At 38.7% G+C, this 19,150-nt stretch overlaps 2 protein-coding genes across 2 annotated transcripts; both read right to left on the bottom strand.

The window, feature by feature from the left end:
• Positions 1-583: 583 nt before the first annotated feature.
• golm1 (golgi membrane protein 1) lies at positions 584-8,153 on the bottom strand. The gene is made up of 11 exons (XM_034118486.1): positions 7,963-8,153; positions 5,867-6,008; positions 5,130-5,309; positions 4,922-4,976; positions 4,697-4,799; positions 4,384-4,507; positions 3,730-3,889; positions 3,315-3,542; positions 3,027-3,191; positions 2,839-2,937; positions 584-2,330 (listed from the first exon to the last, which is right to left on the bottom strand). Exons 2-10 carry the CDS (start codon positions 5,993-5,995, stop codon positions 2,840-2,842), a joined length of 1,242 nt encoding a protein of 413 aa, XP_033974377.1. The 5' UTR covers positions 5,996-6,008; positions 7,963-8,153; the 3' UTR covers positions 584-2,330; position 2,839.
• Positions 8,154-8,509: 356 nt separating this feature from the next.
• On the bottom strand, positions 8,510-18,863 carry LOC117473201 (G-protein coupled receptor-associated protein LMBRD2B-like). Its single transcript, XM_034118718.1, has 18 exons — positions 18,761-18,863; positions 17,359-17,576; positions 16,995-17,104; positions 14,169-14,267; positions 13,633-13,800; positions 13,093-13,303; positions 12,905-12,979; positions 12,541-12,645; positions 12,266-12,449; positions 11,274-11,455; positions 10,968-11,101; positions 10,693-10,798; positions 10,424-10,521; positions 10,235-10,338; positions 9,878-9,924; positions 9,633-9,741; positions 9,299-9,395; positions 8,510-9,198 (listed from the first exon to the last, which is right to left on the bottom strand). Exons 2-18 carry the CDS (start codon positions 17,530-17,532, stop codon positions 9,135-9,137), a joined length of 2,067 nt encoding a protein of 688 aa, XP_033974609.1. The 5' UTR covers positions 17,533-17,576; positions 18,761-18,863; the 3' UTR covers positions 8,510-9,134.
• Positions 18,864-19,150: the final 287 nt, after the last annotated feature.

Below are 19,150 nucleotides of genomic sequence, written 5' to 3'. Positions count from 1 at the left end.
AAAAGGCCTTACTAAAAATATGTGTTACTTGGTTTGGGCGTTGCAAGGAAGACTTGTTTTAACAGCTTTTTAATTTAAAACATAACATAATAAAACTGATATTTTCTTTTCTGCAAAGCTGCCCTTGGATTTAAGTCTTACAAATAATGAACAATCTATGTATATGCTTAGATTTATCTTATTCTAAACAATAAAATAAGTAATAAGTCAACCTGCAGAATAGTTTGCATTTGGTTTATTTACTCCGTTAAACCTGGCAGTATTCCCAGAATACCCCCCCCCCCCCCCCCCCCGATGTTTTACTCATAGTGACGGAGAATTTTGCCGGGAATAATTCATTAGTTAAAAATTATCTACTGAAGGACTTTGTACTGAAATGTCCTTCCCAATACATTACAGAGAATTTATCGTGTCAAACATAACAAACGCATTTAGTTTTAAATAACTGTCAAGTCCTCAAATGTATATTTATAAAATATATATAAAAACTGAACGACACCATCTTATCTTAATATTTGGTGAGACGCTAAATATGTTAGTAATGTGCTTTTGCTTTCAATATAAAAAGTTTCCAAAACATCTGCATCATGTTAGGACATGTTTATTGTTCATGGGGATCATGCGGTCAACAATGTCCAATATATGTATATTCTTCATTATGCATTTCATCAAAGCTAATCATCATTCATTCAAGACCAGGATTTGTTTTTATGGCTAAACCTTTACATTCATATGGAAACGATAGGTATTATGAACTTTATAATTCTGAGACATTAAGCCATTATTTAGCATGTGTGTGAAAACGTTAGGATTGTGACTTGTATATAAAATAGTTTATGTTGGAGGTTCAAGACATTGGAAATACTTCAATGGACTGTGAATAAGTCAAAGCATGATAGAGTGGGGTTATTTAGTAACACCATTTAAATGAAATACCTGGAAAAAATGTCTTTCAAAAATCCTCCGTCCTGTATAAAACACAAGGCAATAAAAGATCCCGCCACACAATTTAACTTTTTGTTAATTTCTGATACCTATGTTCATGTTTTCACTCACAAACACACTTTCCAGTCAAATACAGTTTTCAGTTGAATAGACTTATACATTTAAAAAATGCTTAACGTTTTTTTTTTTACAACTGATGGATAATAGGAGCCCCAAAGCAAAACACAATTTCCCTCCTTCAAAGAAATGTGCTTCCCACAAAATAGTCCATTCAGTTCAACAGAGGCAGTATCCACAGCGTAAAGGTGCAAACTCAGTTATCGTACTGAGGCTCTCAATTAGACCTCAATTGTGTCAGAAGCAACTGGACATCGGAAAAATAATGCTGTACACACAATCAATAAGGCATGAGACAATAATGTACAGATGTTTCAAATAACTCGCTTCATTATAATCTGTTTTTTTTCTAAATGATCCCAGATGTTGATCCCAAATTCAATCAAGTGACAATCTAGACATGATTTCTCATAGATCGAAAATGTCCTGTTACACATTACTTGAAAAGCCGCTGCCTCATAATGACACAGATGTACTCAGCAGTCCAACTAGAATCTCAGCACTCTCCTTCATTTGCTACAGTTATGGAAAACCTCATTTGCGTTCTCTGACAGACCTTTTGTTAAATAACATATTCCAGCCATTGACCCGTAGTCAGCACATTACAGTAATACACACCTTATGGCCCTTTAAGGGTCTGCACACCATCATCACATTTGTGTCATCATTCAAGTTACAGTCATTATGGAGCGAACATAATAAACACATCTAATCACATGGTCAAAGCCTAGTAATTCCCAGCGATGTTGAAATGTTCAATCTTTCAAGTCTTGAAATGTCTTAAATAACGCTTAACCAACACCAGGAGCTGAGTAAGCGGTAGTACTTAGAAGTACTGGGTACTTTCATATTACTTTTTCATACTGAAATCAATGTGAGCACAATCATCACAATAAAAACACCATGGGTTACATGTATACAGTGAATGATAGCAATTAGAAACCATAATTGTACATGTTTGGCTGACATTTGCATATTTCAGATTTGAACATGAAATCTTAAATATGCTTACTCTGATACAGAAAACTTGCAAGCTATAAAATGACAATTGTAATTAAATAAAATTGTACATAATCGTTTTAGAGATGACAAATTAAAAAAACATTCCAAAAAGCAAATGATTCTTTAAATCAATCAAAACTAAAGTCCAAAGTCTTTCCTATAAAGATGTTCCTCTGGTTTTGTTTGTGCTCACTGTGTTCGGAGAACCTGTCTGCTGCTGTGTTGCTGAGGTGTTTGATGTGCAAGCTCCTTCTCCAACTCTGGCCCTGTGGGAAAAAGAATATTTGTAAAAATTATAGTTTAACGATATAGCTGTATATTTGGCAGGCCTATCAAAAATAAATGCAACAGAGTACACAAAGCATTACGAATGTCCAACAGTAAACTCTGTGTTAAAAATGTAGACAGCTGAACTGGAAAGCAGAAACCAGATTTGTTTCATGAAACTGGAATATTTTCTTAAGTGACATTCGGCAGGGAAAATGAACATACAGCATTAATATGTAGTGCTCCCATCAATCATCTGTTTGTTAAATCTCTGAAAATAAAGTTAGAACTAACCCTCTCACTAGTTTTAAACACAACTGTGTAACTCAGAAGTGAAAGTGACACGACCATGATGAACAGTTTCTCAATCTGCTCTTAGAGATCACTGAACTAATGTCTGAGCTAAAACTTCATATGAAGTCTGATATTATCACTGTGAGTCTGTGTTATTAATAATAATCTAGTGACTTTCATGAAGGAAGCCACCGTGTATGCCTCAGTTCATACCTTAGATCTGGGCGAGCTCAGCCTGTTTGTCTGCTTCAAACTCGCCTTCGTTCTCATCGTCTCCGTTATAGTCAGCCAGCTCCTCCTCCATGTCTTTGTCTATCAGAAAGTACAATGTGCTTAGCAACATGAAACGTTGTATTCCTGCTCTCTCTTTACACACACAAACACAACTTTATGTCACATACCTATATTTTCAGCTAGTTTACTCCGCCGTTGTTTCTCCAAATCGGCTCCGCCCACCACCTGCTCGTCTGCGTCATAATCTTCTGGCTCCTCAGGTTTCTGACTGAGAGGAGCGTCCTCTACCTTCACCCGGCTCATCAGCATGCCGTCCATCACAGGGTCTGCCTCTGGAGACGTGAGCAAATTGTTGGTTAATTTCCTTAAATTTCCTTAAATGTCACCATCTCTCCACTGAGAATGCCGGGATAGAAATAAAAAAACTAGTGCTTTTAGTGACCAAGGCCTTGTACCTTCAGTCTGAGTGTCCTCTCCATGGACGTCCATCACCTCCACCTCTTTTTCCTCTGTCAGGTTGTTCTTTACAGGCTCACTGGTCTCTGCCTCCCCCTCCTGAGGTAGGACAGCTCCCTCTGGTGGTAGCAAAGTTTCCTGCTTGACTGCAGCCGCCGAGGGGATGGACTGGGAATCTATTTTGGAGAGATCTTTTCCTGTAGGCAGGTCTACTGGGGTATTAGGACCTAGGAAATAAGCAAGTAGTATGTGAGGATGTAGACTCGAAAATCTACATCAGTCTATGTAAACAGATACAAAATGCATTGAATGTACAACATACACATTCAGTACGTATATATTAGTGTCATTGCATGCTTTTGAGTTCCATCTCAGTTAACTTCACTGAAGTGTCATGACATCCATGTTTGTTACCTTTGTCCACGACAATCTCATTGGTCAGTAGTTCAGATGGATCCTCTCCGTTGGGCTGTGAGAGGGTTGTGTTGCCCTCTAGAGTTTCTGTTTTAACGGCATCAGCCCCAGTCGTGACTCCTCCGTCTTCTTTTGAGGCTTCAGCCACTGCATGTTCGGGCTGAGGAGTAAACACCATCATAAACCACATTCCTTTACGGAAACAGCTGCATGTCAAGTAATTAACAAATGTAGGAAGTGTCGAAATCAGTCAATGCTATTAGATGGGTTTTTTTAAATAAAAAACTAGAGTTAGAAACCCTGGGCAACTTATTCCTTTTGTTACTAAACAAGGTGCAACATTAACTTAATGTCCACTATTGCATGTAAAAGGAGTACAGAGTATGCTTTTTAACAGATATAGAAAAAGAATATGCATGGGAAAATATATGATATTCTAGCAGATCACGATAAAATACATTTGAGTTTATGCAGAGCGACCTTTTTATTAAAAGGATAAAAATCAAGCCTCAAGCATTTATGATAACTGGCGTTCAAAGATTAGAATGAATGCAGAATCAGAAGTGGATTAGGTTTGATCCCAATCCCCAAACCTACAGTAAGAATTGTTTAAATTATTTCCAATGGTTAGTTTTAAACAGAAAAGCAAAGTACCTTTGAGGAAACACCTGAGGGGGTGATGAGCTTTTCCATTTTCTTCTGAACTTCAAGTTTAGCAGCAGCCACTCTCTCATCACACAGCTCCTTCTGGGACAGGACCTGAGACTGGCAATGGGTCCTGTACATGTGTACAAACACACACGTTAAACATGAATAACAGAAAGCTATTCACTCAACTGCAAGTCCTCCCTAAAGCTAAGATAATGATGAAATGTGGTTATTGTCAAGTATTAACATAAACAAAGATTTGATCTAATATCAAACAGAACTGTATAAATATGAGTGATTAAAGTAATATGTTTCTCACATGTCATAAGTGAGTCTGTTGTTGAGGTTTTTGATGTTGCCTTGGCAACTTTGCAGCTCCTTCTGAACCTTCCCCAGGTCATCGTTCAGCTGATTCACCTGACCTACAGTCCAAACACACAAGACATTAAGAGCCACGCAATAACTAAGTTAGATACATTTCCTAAAGCGCTCATTTGGCAGCTAACACAATGAATTTGTTGAGAAGTTGAGGTTGGGAGGTTACCCTTGAGTTCCTGTATGGTTTTGGTACTGGAGGAAATGTTCTGCAACAGTGTGCCCTAGAAGCAGAAACACAAACACCATTAATACTCACAGTTGCTTAACAGGAAATCCCTCTGACGCAATAGTTCATAGACACTAGTTATATATGCAAGTTCTCCCACTTGTATTGTACAGACATCATTTAAACATCAATTGGTGTTTGTGTGCACCTTCTCTTGGCTGAAGGTGTTCTGAGATCCTTCCAGTTGTCTCTTGTAGAGGCTTTCTATGTGGCTAATCTGCTCCTTCTGTCTGTGGATTTCCTCCTGGAACTCAGTCTTCTTCAGCTCCACTACTCCTCTCTCTGCTGCCCCACGCTGCACCTGGCCCTCCAACTCATACAGCTTAGTCTGTACCGAACAGGCAAAGAGAGAGTTTAATGACAAAGGCAATGATTACTGTGTAAGAAAAGAACAGCAACATGTATCTTCAACACAGGAGAAATGTTGGGAATGTATAGTCCTGTTCCACAATGCACATGAGAAAGGAAAGTAAAGTGTGTTGCTTATGGTGATTTTTTTTAGGTAAAGGTTATGGCTTAAACGTTGAAAAAGGTAATTGCATAACAGAAGACCCTTCCACAACCCAAACTATGATATAAGGAATATATAAGGTCTATCTAGCTTTTGCTGATGGAATTCATGATTGTGTTGCAGACCTGCACCAATAAAGTCAGTTAATAATAACCACGTGTTTAATCATTATACAACATGTGAACTGTGTAAACACATTAAGTTCAGGGAAACGCCACAGGCTGACATTGCAAGATCTATTCTGAGAAAAAAAGGGTTTGTAATAATTTCCAACAAGAGACGTTTCAAATTATGTACAACTGATAATTGAATTTAGAGGTGATATTTGCACTGTTCACTCTGGTAGTAAACCACAGAAACACAGAGGATCTTACCTCTAGCTCCACGTTGCGGGAGCTTGACACCCAGTAGTTAAAACCCAGAACCAGGATACAGGCAATTAGAGCGCCGATCATTAGAGGGGGTGATCTTCCTCCACGACGTACATTTCCCAGCCCACCCATAGCTGTCTACACACTGGACACAGAAAAACACAACCAGGGTCAACATACTTTCCGTTAGGGCTGTGCGATTATGGAAAAAATCATAATCACGATTATTTGGGTCAATAATTGATATCGCGATTATTAAATACGATTATTCATTGACTTTGAAAACATCCATTTATTGAACTTTAAAACAAATACAAATAATAATTTGAACAGTATCTTTTTAACTGTTGATTACCCTGAACGTATAATTCAACTAAAAAACCAAGACAAAAATAAATAAATAATGTAAAAATAATAAATACCAATAAACAAGATCAACAAATATTTTGGAGCGCACTTCCCCAAGCTACTAAACATATATAAATATGATAAATACAAATAAATTAGACCAAAATTAATTAGATCAAATATGTTGCACTGTCACAACCTAGCAAAGCAAAATAATTGTTTTTTTCGATTATGTTGTTTTCGTAATTGTGGCAGACCAAAATCGTGATTGCGATTAAAATACGATTAATTGCACAGCCCTACTTTCCGTTGATTCTAAAATGCATGTTTTTAGACTGTGGGTATAGTTTATGAGGATAACCCTCTTTTGGTTTTGCAGGTTGCTCATGGACATGTATGAAGCTCACTGTAGCATTGAGCTACTTCTGCTTGTGTCAGACCAAACTCGTGTCCATCTGTGATATGAGCAAACACAGGAAGGAAGATGTTATCTGATCGTAAACCTCAGTGTTTTTAGAAATTACACTAAAGACACTCTACACATGCAACTTTGTTCATTGTGGGCAAGTATAGACTACGTTTTTAAAAAAACATTTAGGAAACACCCACATGTACATTGTATTGCTTAAGTTCCTAACAATGCTGACTAAATCTAATTGACTGTAAAAAGCTGAGACAAAGCATACATTGTATACTGTAACCTCATCTGCATTGTATCTACTCTTTGGCCTTTCTGGTTGGATACTAAATGCAACTCGTTGTGCAATGTGCAATGACATTAAAGTCGAATCTAATCTAATTAAAAGGACATTTCCAAGGACCCAAAGGTGCTGAAATTCAACAGATTTTCAGCTTACCATTTTCCATGTTTGAAATATGTGTCACCTTACTAGTATACTATTGTCATGTCATGTCTTGTCAATGCATCATGAAAACTAATATGCTCAATCATGCCCATTCATGTTTTTGTCCATCCCATAGAGTAGACTGTGTATATATATTCTCCCATCATGCAAAGGCTCAAATGACAGTTGAGGGTTGATGAAATGTATGTTCCTAATGCACAATACAAACAAACGCCATAATAAAATCATAAAACAGTGGCTGTAGATCAAAACACCACAGAGAAATAACGTAAGAGTACACATTTTGTTTTTCTTTATAAGAGGATTAAAGGGGATGACTTGTTAACCTAGCGAGCTAATGTTGTCGATATTAATGTCGAAGCATGACTTGCTGTGTGGTCATACAGCAGCAGTTATGTTACATTGCAGGGAGTCAACCCCAGCTGAAGAGGACAAACACGCACTGGATTAAGATGATAAAATCTGTTGTTTGCTATCAAATCAAAGCACAGGCCTGAAGGCAGGTTATGCATTAAAGGCGTTATTCAGAAACCGGACAGAGCAGATTTATGCAATATATTTAGATGCTAACGTTAGCCACACAGGTCCCTCGAATACTCGACTAGATAAATGCAGGTCAAGAATGGGCTAACGTTAAAGCTGATAACAGCCACCGCACCGACGTGAAGATCCGTGATGCCGTATACATTATAAGATGAGAAATGACAACACATTCGAAAAATAAGGTTAAGGAACAAACATAATTTGGCCAGTTTAACTAATCAAGTTTAATGTTTTGTTGCACAAAAAATGCTAGCGTCGATAGCAACGTAGCATTTCCCAGTTAGCTTAACAGTTCGCAGCTAGCTAACTAACGCTAACAGACAGACCATGTACTTAACTTACCCGGTAGACTCAAGAGGAAAACAAGGATGTAATGTTGAACCCAGTAGATGGAGTGTTATTAAGTGATATTTTGCTTAAAAAATATATGTCCGCGTTTCACCAGCACAACCTACTAGCACTTTTATTTCCTATCCATTAGTGCCATGTAAACAGCAGAGTGTGTGTTGGCTGGGTCGGTGTGGGACAGTCGGGTGCTGCCTCCGCTTGTCGTAAGAACAAAAACGGCGTTTCGGGTAGATCATCATTTTACTGTTAAAATAACTTTAACTCCATACATTGATTTATCATGTATGCACATTTACAAATTTAAACATTTTTGGTATTTATTTAGATAACAGTATGGAATTTTTGATGCAGTATTTCCTTTGATTGTTCAATTTATAAACGTTGTATTACAAAATGTTATAATTTAGGAGGTTTAGAAGGCACCACGGGCACCCTTCATCACAGGTTGAGTGTTAATGCTTAACATTTCAGACGGAAATACATTCAACTAAAACAGAGAAAATCTTGAGGTGGTGAATCAAGTTAAAAGTCATTCAAAGGGTAAAATTATCACATTTTAATGCATTTTTGTAGTAAACACCCAATTATACAAAACATACATACCTTAAGGGAAAATAATTGGCTGTTGACTACATTATATACAACAATTAACGTTTTTCCATACACAAAATACTCAACAGAAAATAAATTAGGCTGTTATGATAGTGTCCTCCCTCAGTTTTGATTTCATTTCATTTCATGTTCACAGTTTTCTCAGTGGGCTATTTAATTCAGATATAACATGTATCCACTCTTATGGTGAAATATCCAGACATCAAGAAATGTCCACATGTATCACGTTTGATTATCCTTGGATACGGTAAGTGTGTAAATGTGGCATTTTTCTCTTTTATTCATCAATCTGAAATTGTAAAACACTACTGCAGGAAAGACAATAGCACAATAATACATTCAAAAGGGTTTGGCTGAACAGGTTAATCACAGACTTTTTCTTTATGTATACAATGATTCTAACCGAGTGTATGTCTATATCTCAGAAGCGACGACTTCCTCTTTACTTCCTGAGACAATCCTTTTTGTTTAGACTTCCCTTAAGAAGTCTTTAGTCCTTTTTTTCAGGTCAAGCATATGAGCTTTCTTTGCTCTCCCGAGATGACTTACTTCTTTCAAACATCATCAAAGATGCCTGCCCGCGAAGGAGACAGGGACAAATAACGTCCTCCTGTGGATCTACAGTGACACAGAGAGACAGATTGAGTTAAAGAAGTCTGTTTGATTGTTCAAAGCTCAAATTAAACACTGTTCAATTTATTTTGCAAAAAGAACAAACCTTCTGTTTGGTGAACCTTCATCACTGTAATGATCTCGCAGTAAGCTTCTGTGCTGCTCATCCTCCTCCTCCTCCCCATCTCTTCTGAATGTGATAACTAAGAAAAACAGAGAGCACTGTAAGCGTACTGTAAGCAGGCAGACCTATTGATATAAGTGAGACTCCAGTGTTAAACTATTTATAATAAAAACAATAATACAAACAAGCATAACAAATTAGAACCATGCCATCAGCAAGACGCTGTTGGAAAGTTGTATCTTCTTAGTTGGAGTAGCTATGAGTAACACAGACACATTTTCTATTCCATTGTAATGCAATTTTTTTTAATCCTTACCACTATTCTTGGTCTCTGTGACAGGACTGCTCTGGTCGTCGTTTATCTCAGTGTAACCAGCTCTGCTCCGCCCAGCCCCCTCCTGGGCTCCATACCGATCCCTCCAGGCCTGAAGCAGGAAACAAAAACATAAATACCTTGACACAATTAGCACAAACCACTAGGACCAATAAGCCAACTGATTCGGAGGATTTTCTTTCGCTACTCGTAATAAAAAAAGTTTGTATAGAATAAACATTTCTTACCCATCTTCGATTTTCTCCATCCTCAGCTTTCTGTCTTTTTCTTCTTTCTTAAAAAAACAAACACATTGTCCATATCATAAAAACCATGTGCACTTGGTTTAATTATTATAACCCCACAGTGATCAAATAATGTCTTTAGGATATACAACAACTTAATATGAATTGAGGTATAAGAAATTCAAAGTAAAACTAACAATTAAGTTGACTTGAAACACAGAAAGGAAGAAATTATAGATAGAGGCTCAGGCTTCACAAATGTGGCTGTATAACATAATGAAGTTAAACACAAAAGCCAAACAAATACTGCACCTTTGAGCAGATGCATCATAAATAGCGAGAGAGTTGTGATTAAAATACCTCTTCTGATGTGTTCCCTGCCTTCATCCACCAGGTCAGAGGTCAAGTGGTCGTCAGTGATGTACTGATGAAAGCCCAGGAGGTTCAAACAGCGAGAGCCCAGGCTACAAACACAGACACACAATTAAAAAAGACACTGTTCATTGCGTTTGAACAACTGTTTTTAGTTGTAAGTGGTTAATGGCTTACCTGTAATAAGTAGCAAAGCAGAGCAGCAATACCAACATGGGATAGTAGATGTAGAACCCATCAGATATAAAATATAAAACACTCATAGAGCCCATGATCTGCCAGAGGGACAAAGAAAGAGGGACATTGCATCACTCCATTTATTTGAACCCAAAGAAATGTTGTTATTCCTACAAATATTTTCTATAAGCACACACTTAAATGAGTCTGCATTATATGTCTTTGATACTATGAATCTGTTGGTATGTGCTTGTTTGGGTGAAACCCACAGAGGTGTAGGATGTCTGTATTCTGTCCTGGTGTGAGATAGCAGAGTCCATGTGAATCAGGCCCAAAAAGTTGAGGCACAAAGGTGGGGTCAGACGACAAAACAACCTGAGAAGAAACAAATAAAGAGAAGCAAGCCGATATCATAAAACAGTAGTTTAACAAATGGTGGTACTGACTGTGATCCTCTATTGAGATTGTGCTCTATACGTTTCAGTATGCCTCCTATAAAAGTGAAAGAAATGACTAATTATCTTATATTATGACGGGAACATACATGCCGCTGAACTGCAGGCTGTAAGCGTCAGTCTGGTGATGTGGCACCAGGTAATAGTAGTTGAAGACTCGTATCCTGAACACTGTTGAGTAGACACAGAAACACAGGAAGAGGATGCTGACAAAGCACGCCATCTGGTGGAGAGAAACAAAAAAAGGAGAAAGGCAAGGGTGTTACTTCAATATAATGTTCGATACATGAGATCATAAATATCCATATTAGAACTATGAACTACAAAATTACCTAAACCTCCACAGGATATAAGGTAGCTTAATAAAGCTTATGTTTTACCGAATACATGCCTACCTCGATACAGATGTAGTTGTGATGTTTTTCAGCCAGCTGAACAAAGACAGCGAAGAGGGAGAGGACAGGGTGCGTGCTGAAGAAGGTGCACTCAGACCAAACCACTGCTGCTGAGAGGAGGCACAGCAGCACTGTCAGCAGCCTGTAGAAACCCTGCCTGCACACACACTCCCAGTACCACTCTGAGAGAGACACACACATACACACGCTGGTGCATGAGTACATGCTGCAGGTATGGAAACAGTATTTCATACTTAATGTATTTTCATGCATCATGCTTTTTAAGTATTAAGAAGACATTTAATGTAGAGTATGCCAAAGAGAGTTAAACAGCATTTCTCAAGCAGTGAAACCCACCCACTAATTTCATAAAATTAGGAAAATTCTGGGATATATAAGGTCGTTATAAAGCCATTATTGAATTATTGAAGAAAACAAAATGTGCAAAAAAAGTAAAACTTCTGCACAGGTCTTACAGAATAAGGGACATACAATATAAGAAAACAATTTTCTTATATTGTATGTCCCTTAGTCCCTTTGTGTTCGTATGACCAATAAAAAAGCCTTGAACCTCGATATGTTGTATCTTGCTGAAAAATTAATACATTTTAACCTTTGATCATTGGAAAATAGAGTACACCTTTCTATTCAAGCAGGTAGTTAAGGGCATTTATCCGGCATGCTGTGTCTACAATCATAAAAATTAGAAGGCCATTGACTGGAATGAAAAAATAGTAGCATTCAGAATCCAAATGATCTACTATTGATGAGAAATTTGATCAGTTGTAGAATTTTTTTTAAATTAAAACCCAAGACACCAGCAAGCTATTTACAGTCCTGTAGAGAACAACGTTTACTTGTGGAATGTAGGGGCATAAATAAGGTCCCAAAAAAGCAAATTATCAATCTGAAGTACCTACATAATTCATCTAAATGAAGTGTTAAGAGTACTTTCGTTATGTATCTGAGGTTTAGACGCTGACTGGACTCACCCACAGTAGGAGTGTAAATGAACCGTCGGACCCAGCCGTGGTTCTGTTCTGAGGGGAAGCTGTGGGTGAAGTGTCGGAGCGGGCTGCTCTGGCTTTTGGCTACATCTTCTAGATGGAAGGCCTGCTCTAACAAGATGGACCACTGAACCAGGGTCTGACCCTGTCTCTGCACTGCAGAGATTACCTGAAACACAAGAACACACAAGTAACAATATCATGTAATTGTTTGCATTGTTCGTTCAAAACCAAACTGAAATATTACAAATAATATTTACCTTTTTATGAAGCTTAAACAGGCCTCCTTTGGTGGGAAGCACATTCTGCTCACCCCGGGAGCTTTCTGCATTTCTCACCAACTCTTCTTGGTACTCAGCCGGACACTGAAATGAGATCACACTTACAGTTTCATGCTACAGGCCATAAGACTATTTAACACCTGAACTTGCACTGTTTTTGTTTTTATTGTTGTTTCTTATTTTTTTATGTATTTGTATGTCTTGTTATCACACCGTAGTTGTGTATATGTTATGCCAATAAACCTTTGAATCTTGAATAAAAACACAGCCCGGATGTAAAAACTGTGAATGCAGCATTAAACTTTGGATTTACACATAAAAAGAAAACAAATTGGTATTTTACCTTTCCAATAATGGTGTCCACACACTTCCTGAGACCGTGGTTGAACCTGATAGCTTCATGGACACCTGCCACCTCCTGATAATAGTAAATGTTTTTGTTCATGTTAAAGTATGAAAAAAAGTTCTGAGCAATTCCCTAAACACCTGGTGGAATACTCTAACAGCTCAGCTTTGGAGATTAAATCTCACCTCCATTACATCTGCTAGGTTCTCCTCCGCCGAGGCTTTCTCAGTGGCCACCTTTGCTGCCTTGAAATAGGTTTTGGCCAGCAGGTAATCGTAGGAGGATAAGAGCCAATAAGAGCGCGGGATCTCCACGAGGCCGTAGCCCAGCAACAGCACCAGGAGGAAGAGGCCCCAGGTGTTGGCGGCTGTGATGCCGATGGTCTGGAGCTGTCTCCTGCACAAGTTAAAAAAAAAAAAAAATAATCAAAGAACTAAACCACAGAACATCATCGGAATCAGGTTTATTACCAAGTAGGTTTACACATACAATGAATTTGTTTTGGTGTATAATGGTGAATACATAAACAAAGTGAGAGGAATTAAGTTGTAAAACGAAAGGCAAATATAGAACTAACGTAAAAATAATTGTAACAACTATTTTATTATTATAAAACGTAAAACTGTAAATGTAATACAATAAGATAAGAACAAAATACTGTGAACAAATGATGTACATGAGCAGAATTGAAAAGTGCTACCTGAATTGACACACGTTTAACTTACCATGAGAGTTGCCACTGTGGGTGAGCAGCGACGTAGATGAGCAGAGAGATGAAGATGAGGAGGTAGGTGCCATAATAGATAGCATTTTCAATGAGAGCTGTTTTAATCCTTCCAACTCTGGAGAAAGCTCCCGACCGTGCGTACGACTGCATGAAGGGCAACAGCAGCCTACACACACACACACACACACACACACACACACACACACACACACACAACACACACACACACACACACACACACACACACACACACACACACACACACACACACACACACACACACACACACACACACACACACACACACACACACACACACACACACACACACACACACACACACACACACACACACACACACACACACACACCACACACACACACACACACACACACACACACACACACACACACACACACACACACACACACACACACACACACACACACACACACACACACACACACAGTCAGTTAGTCAGTGTTTGAGTCTGTGTGTGTGTGCATGTATGTGTGTGTGTGTTTGTGTCTTACCAAGTAAGAAACTGGGATGTCCAGTATACAACTCTCCAGAACACTGGCAGGATGCCATCTGGGATATAACTCCACGGCTCCTCACAAACCTTTGGTATACTGTGAGAAAAATGTAAGAATACATGTGTACATACAGTGGCATTTCTTTTCGAGAACACACTTTGAGCATAGCTGTCTACCACAGTCTCTTTTTTGAACATTTTGAAATGTCCAGAATTTATTTAGCAAGTTACTGAAACATCTAACTATTTACTATCTACTGTTAATGAAAGACATATTGCTGCTGAATATTATGAGTGTACTTTTGTAATGCTTTAGTATATACATACAAGAATTTCATTCAACTTCATTGTATTGGGGTGGAGGCAGACTTCTGAGGCCTAGGCTCCACGGGGACGAAAACGGGTTGAATCCGCATATTTCTCATGCGTATAGCCCTTTAAGCTCGACGACGCCGTAACGGAAACGTAGAAACAGACCCCGCAAACGACAACGGGTCCAAAGGTGGATAGATCTGGGAACGGAGCGCTCTGGGGGGTCCAACGGGGCCGTGGGGTCGCCTATACGGTCATCCGTTTCATAGCCCCGCCTCTCCCCGCCTCTGCTGCTCACCCCCGCAAAAGTACACTGCACACTGAATTCAGATTATTTATCTTTATCTCGATATGGACATAAACGCGAGTGAAGTCTAATCTGACAGGACGGAGACACGCAGCTCCTCCCGCTGTGATGCAGCGGGAGCAAAACACACACTTCAAGTCAGATCATCACCCTTAGCTATTTTAATTACCTCTCAAACTACCTAAACTAGTTATAAATATGTTTATTTTTACTGTCGAGTCATCATTACTGGATCAGCTGCTGCATGAGACAGACACTGACGCTGTGAGAAGAGAGGAAAAAGAGACAGGCTCTGTGTATTTTATTATCATATATCATTATATCGTCGTTATTCATTTGTTTTAAAGCTCAATAAATAACAAAGAAGACCTTTGACCGGCACTTTTATAATTTTGTCCGGAAGATTTAAACTTTAACACACGTTGACCGGCGAAAAACTCTGCCCGGTTCCCTCCGCCCCCACCGCGGAGAATAAACAGAAGTGCAGCCATGACAACCATTCTTCTTCGCTGCTTTTGTGGAGGAAGTTGCTGCTTTTGTGGAGGAAGTTACAGCGCCACGTACAGGCTCGGCATATGTACTGCAGCTTTTCCAGCGGTTGGATGTAAACGGAGCCGTCTCGTGGAGCTTGACACAATCCGGTGTATATTGCGTGTGGGCGGAAGGTTTTTTGCGGTTGCGTTTGCGTTACTCCGATGCGTTTTGCCGTATGGGTTCCCGTGGAGCCAGGGCCTCAGGCAAAAAGTCATAAAACTCAGACAAACGACACCAATACTATCTGCATGATACCATGGACATAAGTGAGATGAAGGAAGCAGCCCTTATCTACTAGTTGTTGATGCATTAACCTTGTTATCAACCCAGTTTGTTCATCCAGCTAGAAGCTTTTAAATCTAAAAAGACACTGTTATCACCAGACAGTCTAGGGCAGGGCTATTCAATTAGTTTGGAATGGGGGCCGGTTGATGAAAATGATCCAAAGCAAGGGGCCGGGAAAAAGATGGTTTGAAATATGAGCAATCATATTTAAGAGCTTCAGATACAGTAAATACTACAACAGCATAGTGGAGTGCATATATTGTGTTTAATTCAATCAAACAACATAGCCCCAAGGCCTTTATAGATCTAAATGGCAAGTTCAGAACTCAGTAGGCCTACATGTTTCATTTCATTTCATTTAGGTGAAATGATCTAATCATTCACGCAGAGATGCAATCAATGTCAGGAGTTGTCACTACAGTATAGTAGGTGGGTTCGAAACCCGAGCCCGTCGAAGTTTTCAGGCATTGTCTACCCCTCTATCTCTCAATGTAACACCCTCTCTGGAATAAAGGCACTATGGCACAAAAAAAATCTTAAAAAAAAATCTTAAAAAAAAAAATTACTTTTTAACATTATACTCAAAGGGCCAGTAAATATCACCCCGGGGCCGGATTTGGCCCGCGGGCCGCCAATTGAATAGCCCTGGTCTAGGGCATGACCACAACTGTATTATTACAAATAAATTGATGAATTAAGGTTAAAAAAAAATCAAACAGGAAACCCTTTTGAATGAAGCACTCACAATAAAACAAATACTAGCGGAGTATAGAAAACCCCACTGCCAGCTTTTCAGGTTACAAATGTCCAAAATCATGTGAAGCTTGGATATCGGTAACGTATAAATGTAGTTGAAATGACTAAAACATAGTGGTTTTCATCATACTTTTATGTATCTTATTATGTGTATCATGTTGGATAGCATTGGAGGAAAACATGACCTTGAAATGGTCTAAAACAGGGGTGTCAAACTCAATTTCATCGCGGGCCACATTAACATTATGGTTGCACTCAAAGGGCGAGTTGTAACTATATAAATATACATATATAAATATATAATATATATAATGTATTATATTACAGTATTGTCTCTGAATTGGATTATTATCGGATAACTTAGTAATTAACTACGTCTGAAAGCCGAAGTCCAGGGCAAATAATTGCAAGTCTCTTCAGTGCGCATGTCACAAAACGAGATGCATTGTGGGACATGTTGTGTATGGGCAACCTGCTTCTGTAAAGTGGCATGTAACCGAATATAATAAACATATTATATTCTTTGCAAGCTCTTGCTGGCCACATGAAATGAAGTCGCGGGCCGGATTTGGCCCGCGGGCCTTGAGTTTGACACCCCTGGTCTAAAACATCAAACATTATCTTATTTACCTGACAGTTGGATTAACTGAGGATTTGTTTTTCGTCTGATTGCTTTGTCTTGCTTGAGTTACAGGAGAAGGTTGATTTCCATTGTCGAGTATACATTGCTTGTAGATGGTCTTAAAAGAGGAGCAGAGATTACAGTCAGGCAAACACACTCCATGATGAAGTCTATTCATCGCTTTGAAATGGTGCAGGTAGGATGCTGGAGGCAAGACAAATATACACACAGAGCTCAACAACTCAGACACAGATTATTCTAAAAACACAAACAGACTGACATCCCGTTTATCCTTTCTTTACCCTGAGAAGATCCAAAAAACTATACAAAAATACCTTATGTTGCATTTAAACAGCTGCAATGGTTTCATACCGTGCTGACGTCCAGCGGCAGGATGAAGACGATGAGGAAGCAGAGGTACCAGGACAGCAGCGTGCCCAAAAGCACCATCCGCTGCTGCCTCCGCAGGTCTCCATAGCGCTGGAGGAGGTAGAGAGCCAAGAAGAAAACCACTACGACCACTACAGCCAGCGCAGCAGCACTCATGGTGAGGAATGAACACACAGCCGTCAAGGAGTCATGGTGACGCACTGTGGGGGGGGGGGAAGAGATACACACAGAGACACACTGAGAGCATATCAGCTGCTCTTATCTGCTGGATAACATAGAAAGTCAGTATGACCACTTTCACAGAGAAGACGAGGGAGAGAGCAGTGAATGATCACATGCGAAAATAAGAAGGGAAGATGGACAAAGAAAGACGGATGTACAAATATATAAAATACGTTTGGGTGTTAAAGTACCATACCAGTGGTTTTGCATGTGTATGTGCTACAAAATTCAAGGCTTTTATTTTCATTTGTACTTAGCTACAGTGTAGATATGTCAGTGAAAATCTTAGGTCACAGGCTCCTCCCACAGTGCAACACAATAAAACAGATACAATAGTGGAAGTACACATCACATGTACATCACATTAATGCTACTCATCTGCAAATAATGCTGTTGTGTTTTAGAAAAGTGGAAATGTTTTGTTACATGCTTTTCATTATCTGTATAATGTCAACATGCGTTACCAGGCTGTAATGTTATAAGAAAATAAAGTACAAGCTTTTCAATACAGCATTAAAAGAGTCAAGTGCAAAATAACAACAATGTCACTGTGACAGCAAGTGATGCAGACTTGATGTTCACTTTGATGAATTAAAAAGTGTTATTCATTTTAAAGAGAATAGATTAAATAGTATCTGGAATAATCAGAAACCAAACTATAGTTTATATGAAATTGAAACATACAAATATTAATTCATCTATTATATTTAGGTAGACAATTTATAAATATGTAAACCTTGCAAATACACTTTAAGTTTGTTTAAAACCAGTAATTAGATGTTCAAACAAAGAAAGTACTAGTACAAAATGGGCTATTTTGTAGTTTAAATAAAGGTGTGGTTCGAAATGTTCCGATACAAATATGTTCTTTATTATAGGCTATTTCGGGTACCAGTCGAACAGTACATCAATATCTTCCGTTTTTGTTTTTTTCTGACAGCTCGCTCAAATGTAATATCATTTATTTTTACTACCATCACTTTTATGTATACCACCAACGCTGTGGATGGTTTCTATTCTGTCATGAGGGCACTGTGGTCATACTGATGGGACAACAAAGCAGTGCCTTGGTCTCGGTAGTGGTCTCGGATCGTCGGTTGATAATCTGTCTGTGGACAAACAGTCTGTGAATAAATGAACTACAAAAAGTGATCCATCTTACCTCTGGGTTTCTCTGCTCAGGCTGAAGCTTGTAAAGCTGTTAACTGTCTAAATCTCCTGTCACATCGTGTTCCTTAGACGTGGAGTCCGAAATATGTACACAACCTTTGAAACTACATTACGTAAAAGCCACATGACGTGCGCGCATGCGCTCTCTGTCTGATGCTGCAAGGAGTTCTGGGTAATGTAGGCGAGTCAACTCAACTTTATTTAAATAGCACCTTTCATACAATCGGGCAGCCCTAAGTAAATACATAGAAAATGTAGGTCCATAAAGAAAGACTCCACATACAGACATGTTTTGTATATGGTATACATTGTTATATTAATAGTCTGTTAAAAGAAATATGAAAAGTTGCACAAAAGCAACTGATTTATTTGTTTCGTATAC

This window comes from Trematomus bernacchii, unplaced genomic scaffold (genome assembly GCF_902827165.1).
Source record: "Trematomus bernacchii unplaced genomic scaffold, fTreBer1.1, whole genome shotgun sequence".
Lineage (NCBI taxonomy): Eukaryota > Metazoa > Chordata > Actinopteri > Perciformes > Nototheniidae > Trematomus > Trematomus bernacchii.
The sequence above is the reverse complement of the archived record's forward strand: the minus strand, read 5'-3'. Positions and strand labels throughout refer to the sequence as shown.

What these genes read in the sequence shown, in the direction of transcription:
- golm1 (XM_034118486.1), bottom strand. Translation starts at nt 5,995, where the DNA reads ATGGGTGGGCTGGGAAATGTACGTCGTGGAGGAAGATCACCCCCTCTA. An exon ending in CCCGCAACGTGGAGCTAGAG is followed by an intron (nt 5,310 to 5,866) that starts GTAAGATCCTCT and finishes TGTTCGGTACAG; the next exon opens with ACTAAGCTGTATGAGTTGGA. An exon ending in ACACCTTCAGCCAAGAGAAG is followed by an intron (nt 4,977 to 5,129) that starts GTGCACACAAAC and finishes TTCTGCTTCTAG; the next exon opens with GGCACACTGTTGCAGAACAT.
- LOC117473201 (XM_034118718.1), bottom strand. Translation starts at nt 17,532, where the DNA reads ATGAGTGCTGCTGCGCTGGCTGTAGTGGTCGTAGTGGTTTTCTTCTTG. An exon ending in CATTTACACTCCTACTGTGG is followed by an intron (nt 11,456 to 12,265) that starts GTGAGTCCAGTC and finishes TGTCTCTCTCAG; the next exon opens with AGTGGTACTGGGAGTGTGTG. An exon ending in AGCCTGCAGTTCAGCGGCAT is followed by an intron (nt 10,799 to 10,967) that starts GTATGTTCCCGT and finishes GTTTCTTCTCAG; the next exon opens with GTTGTTTTGTCGTCTGACCC.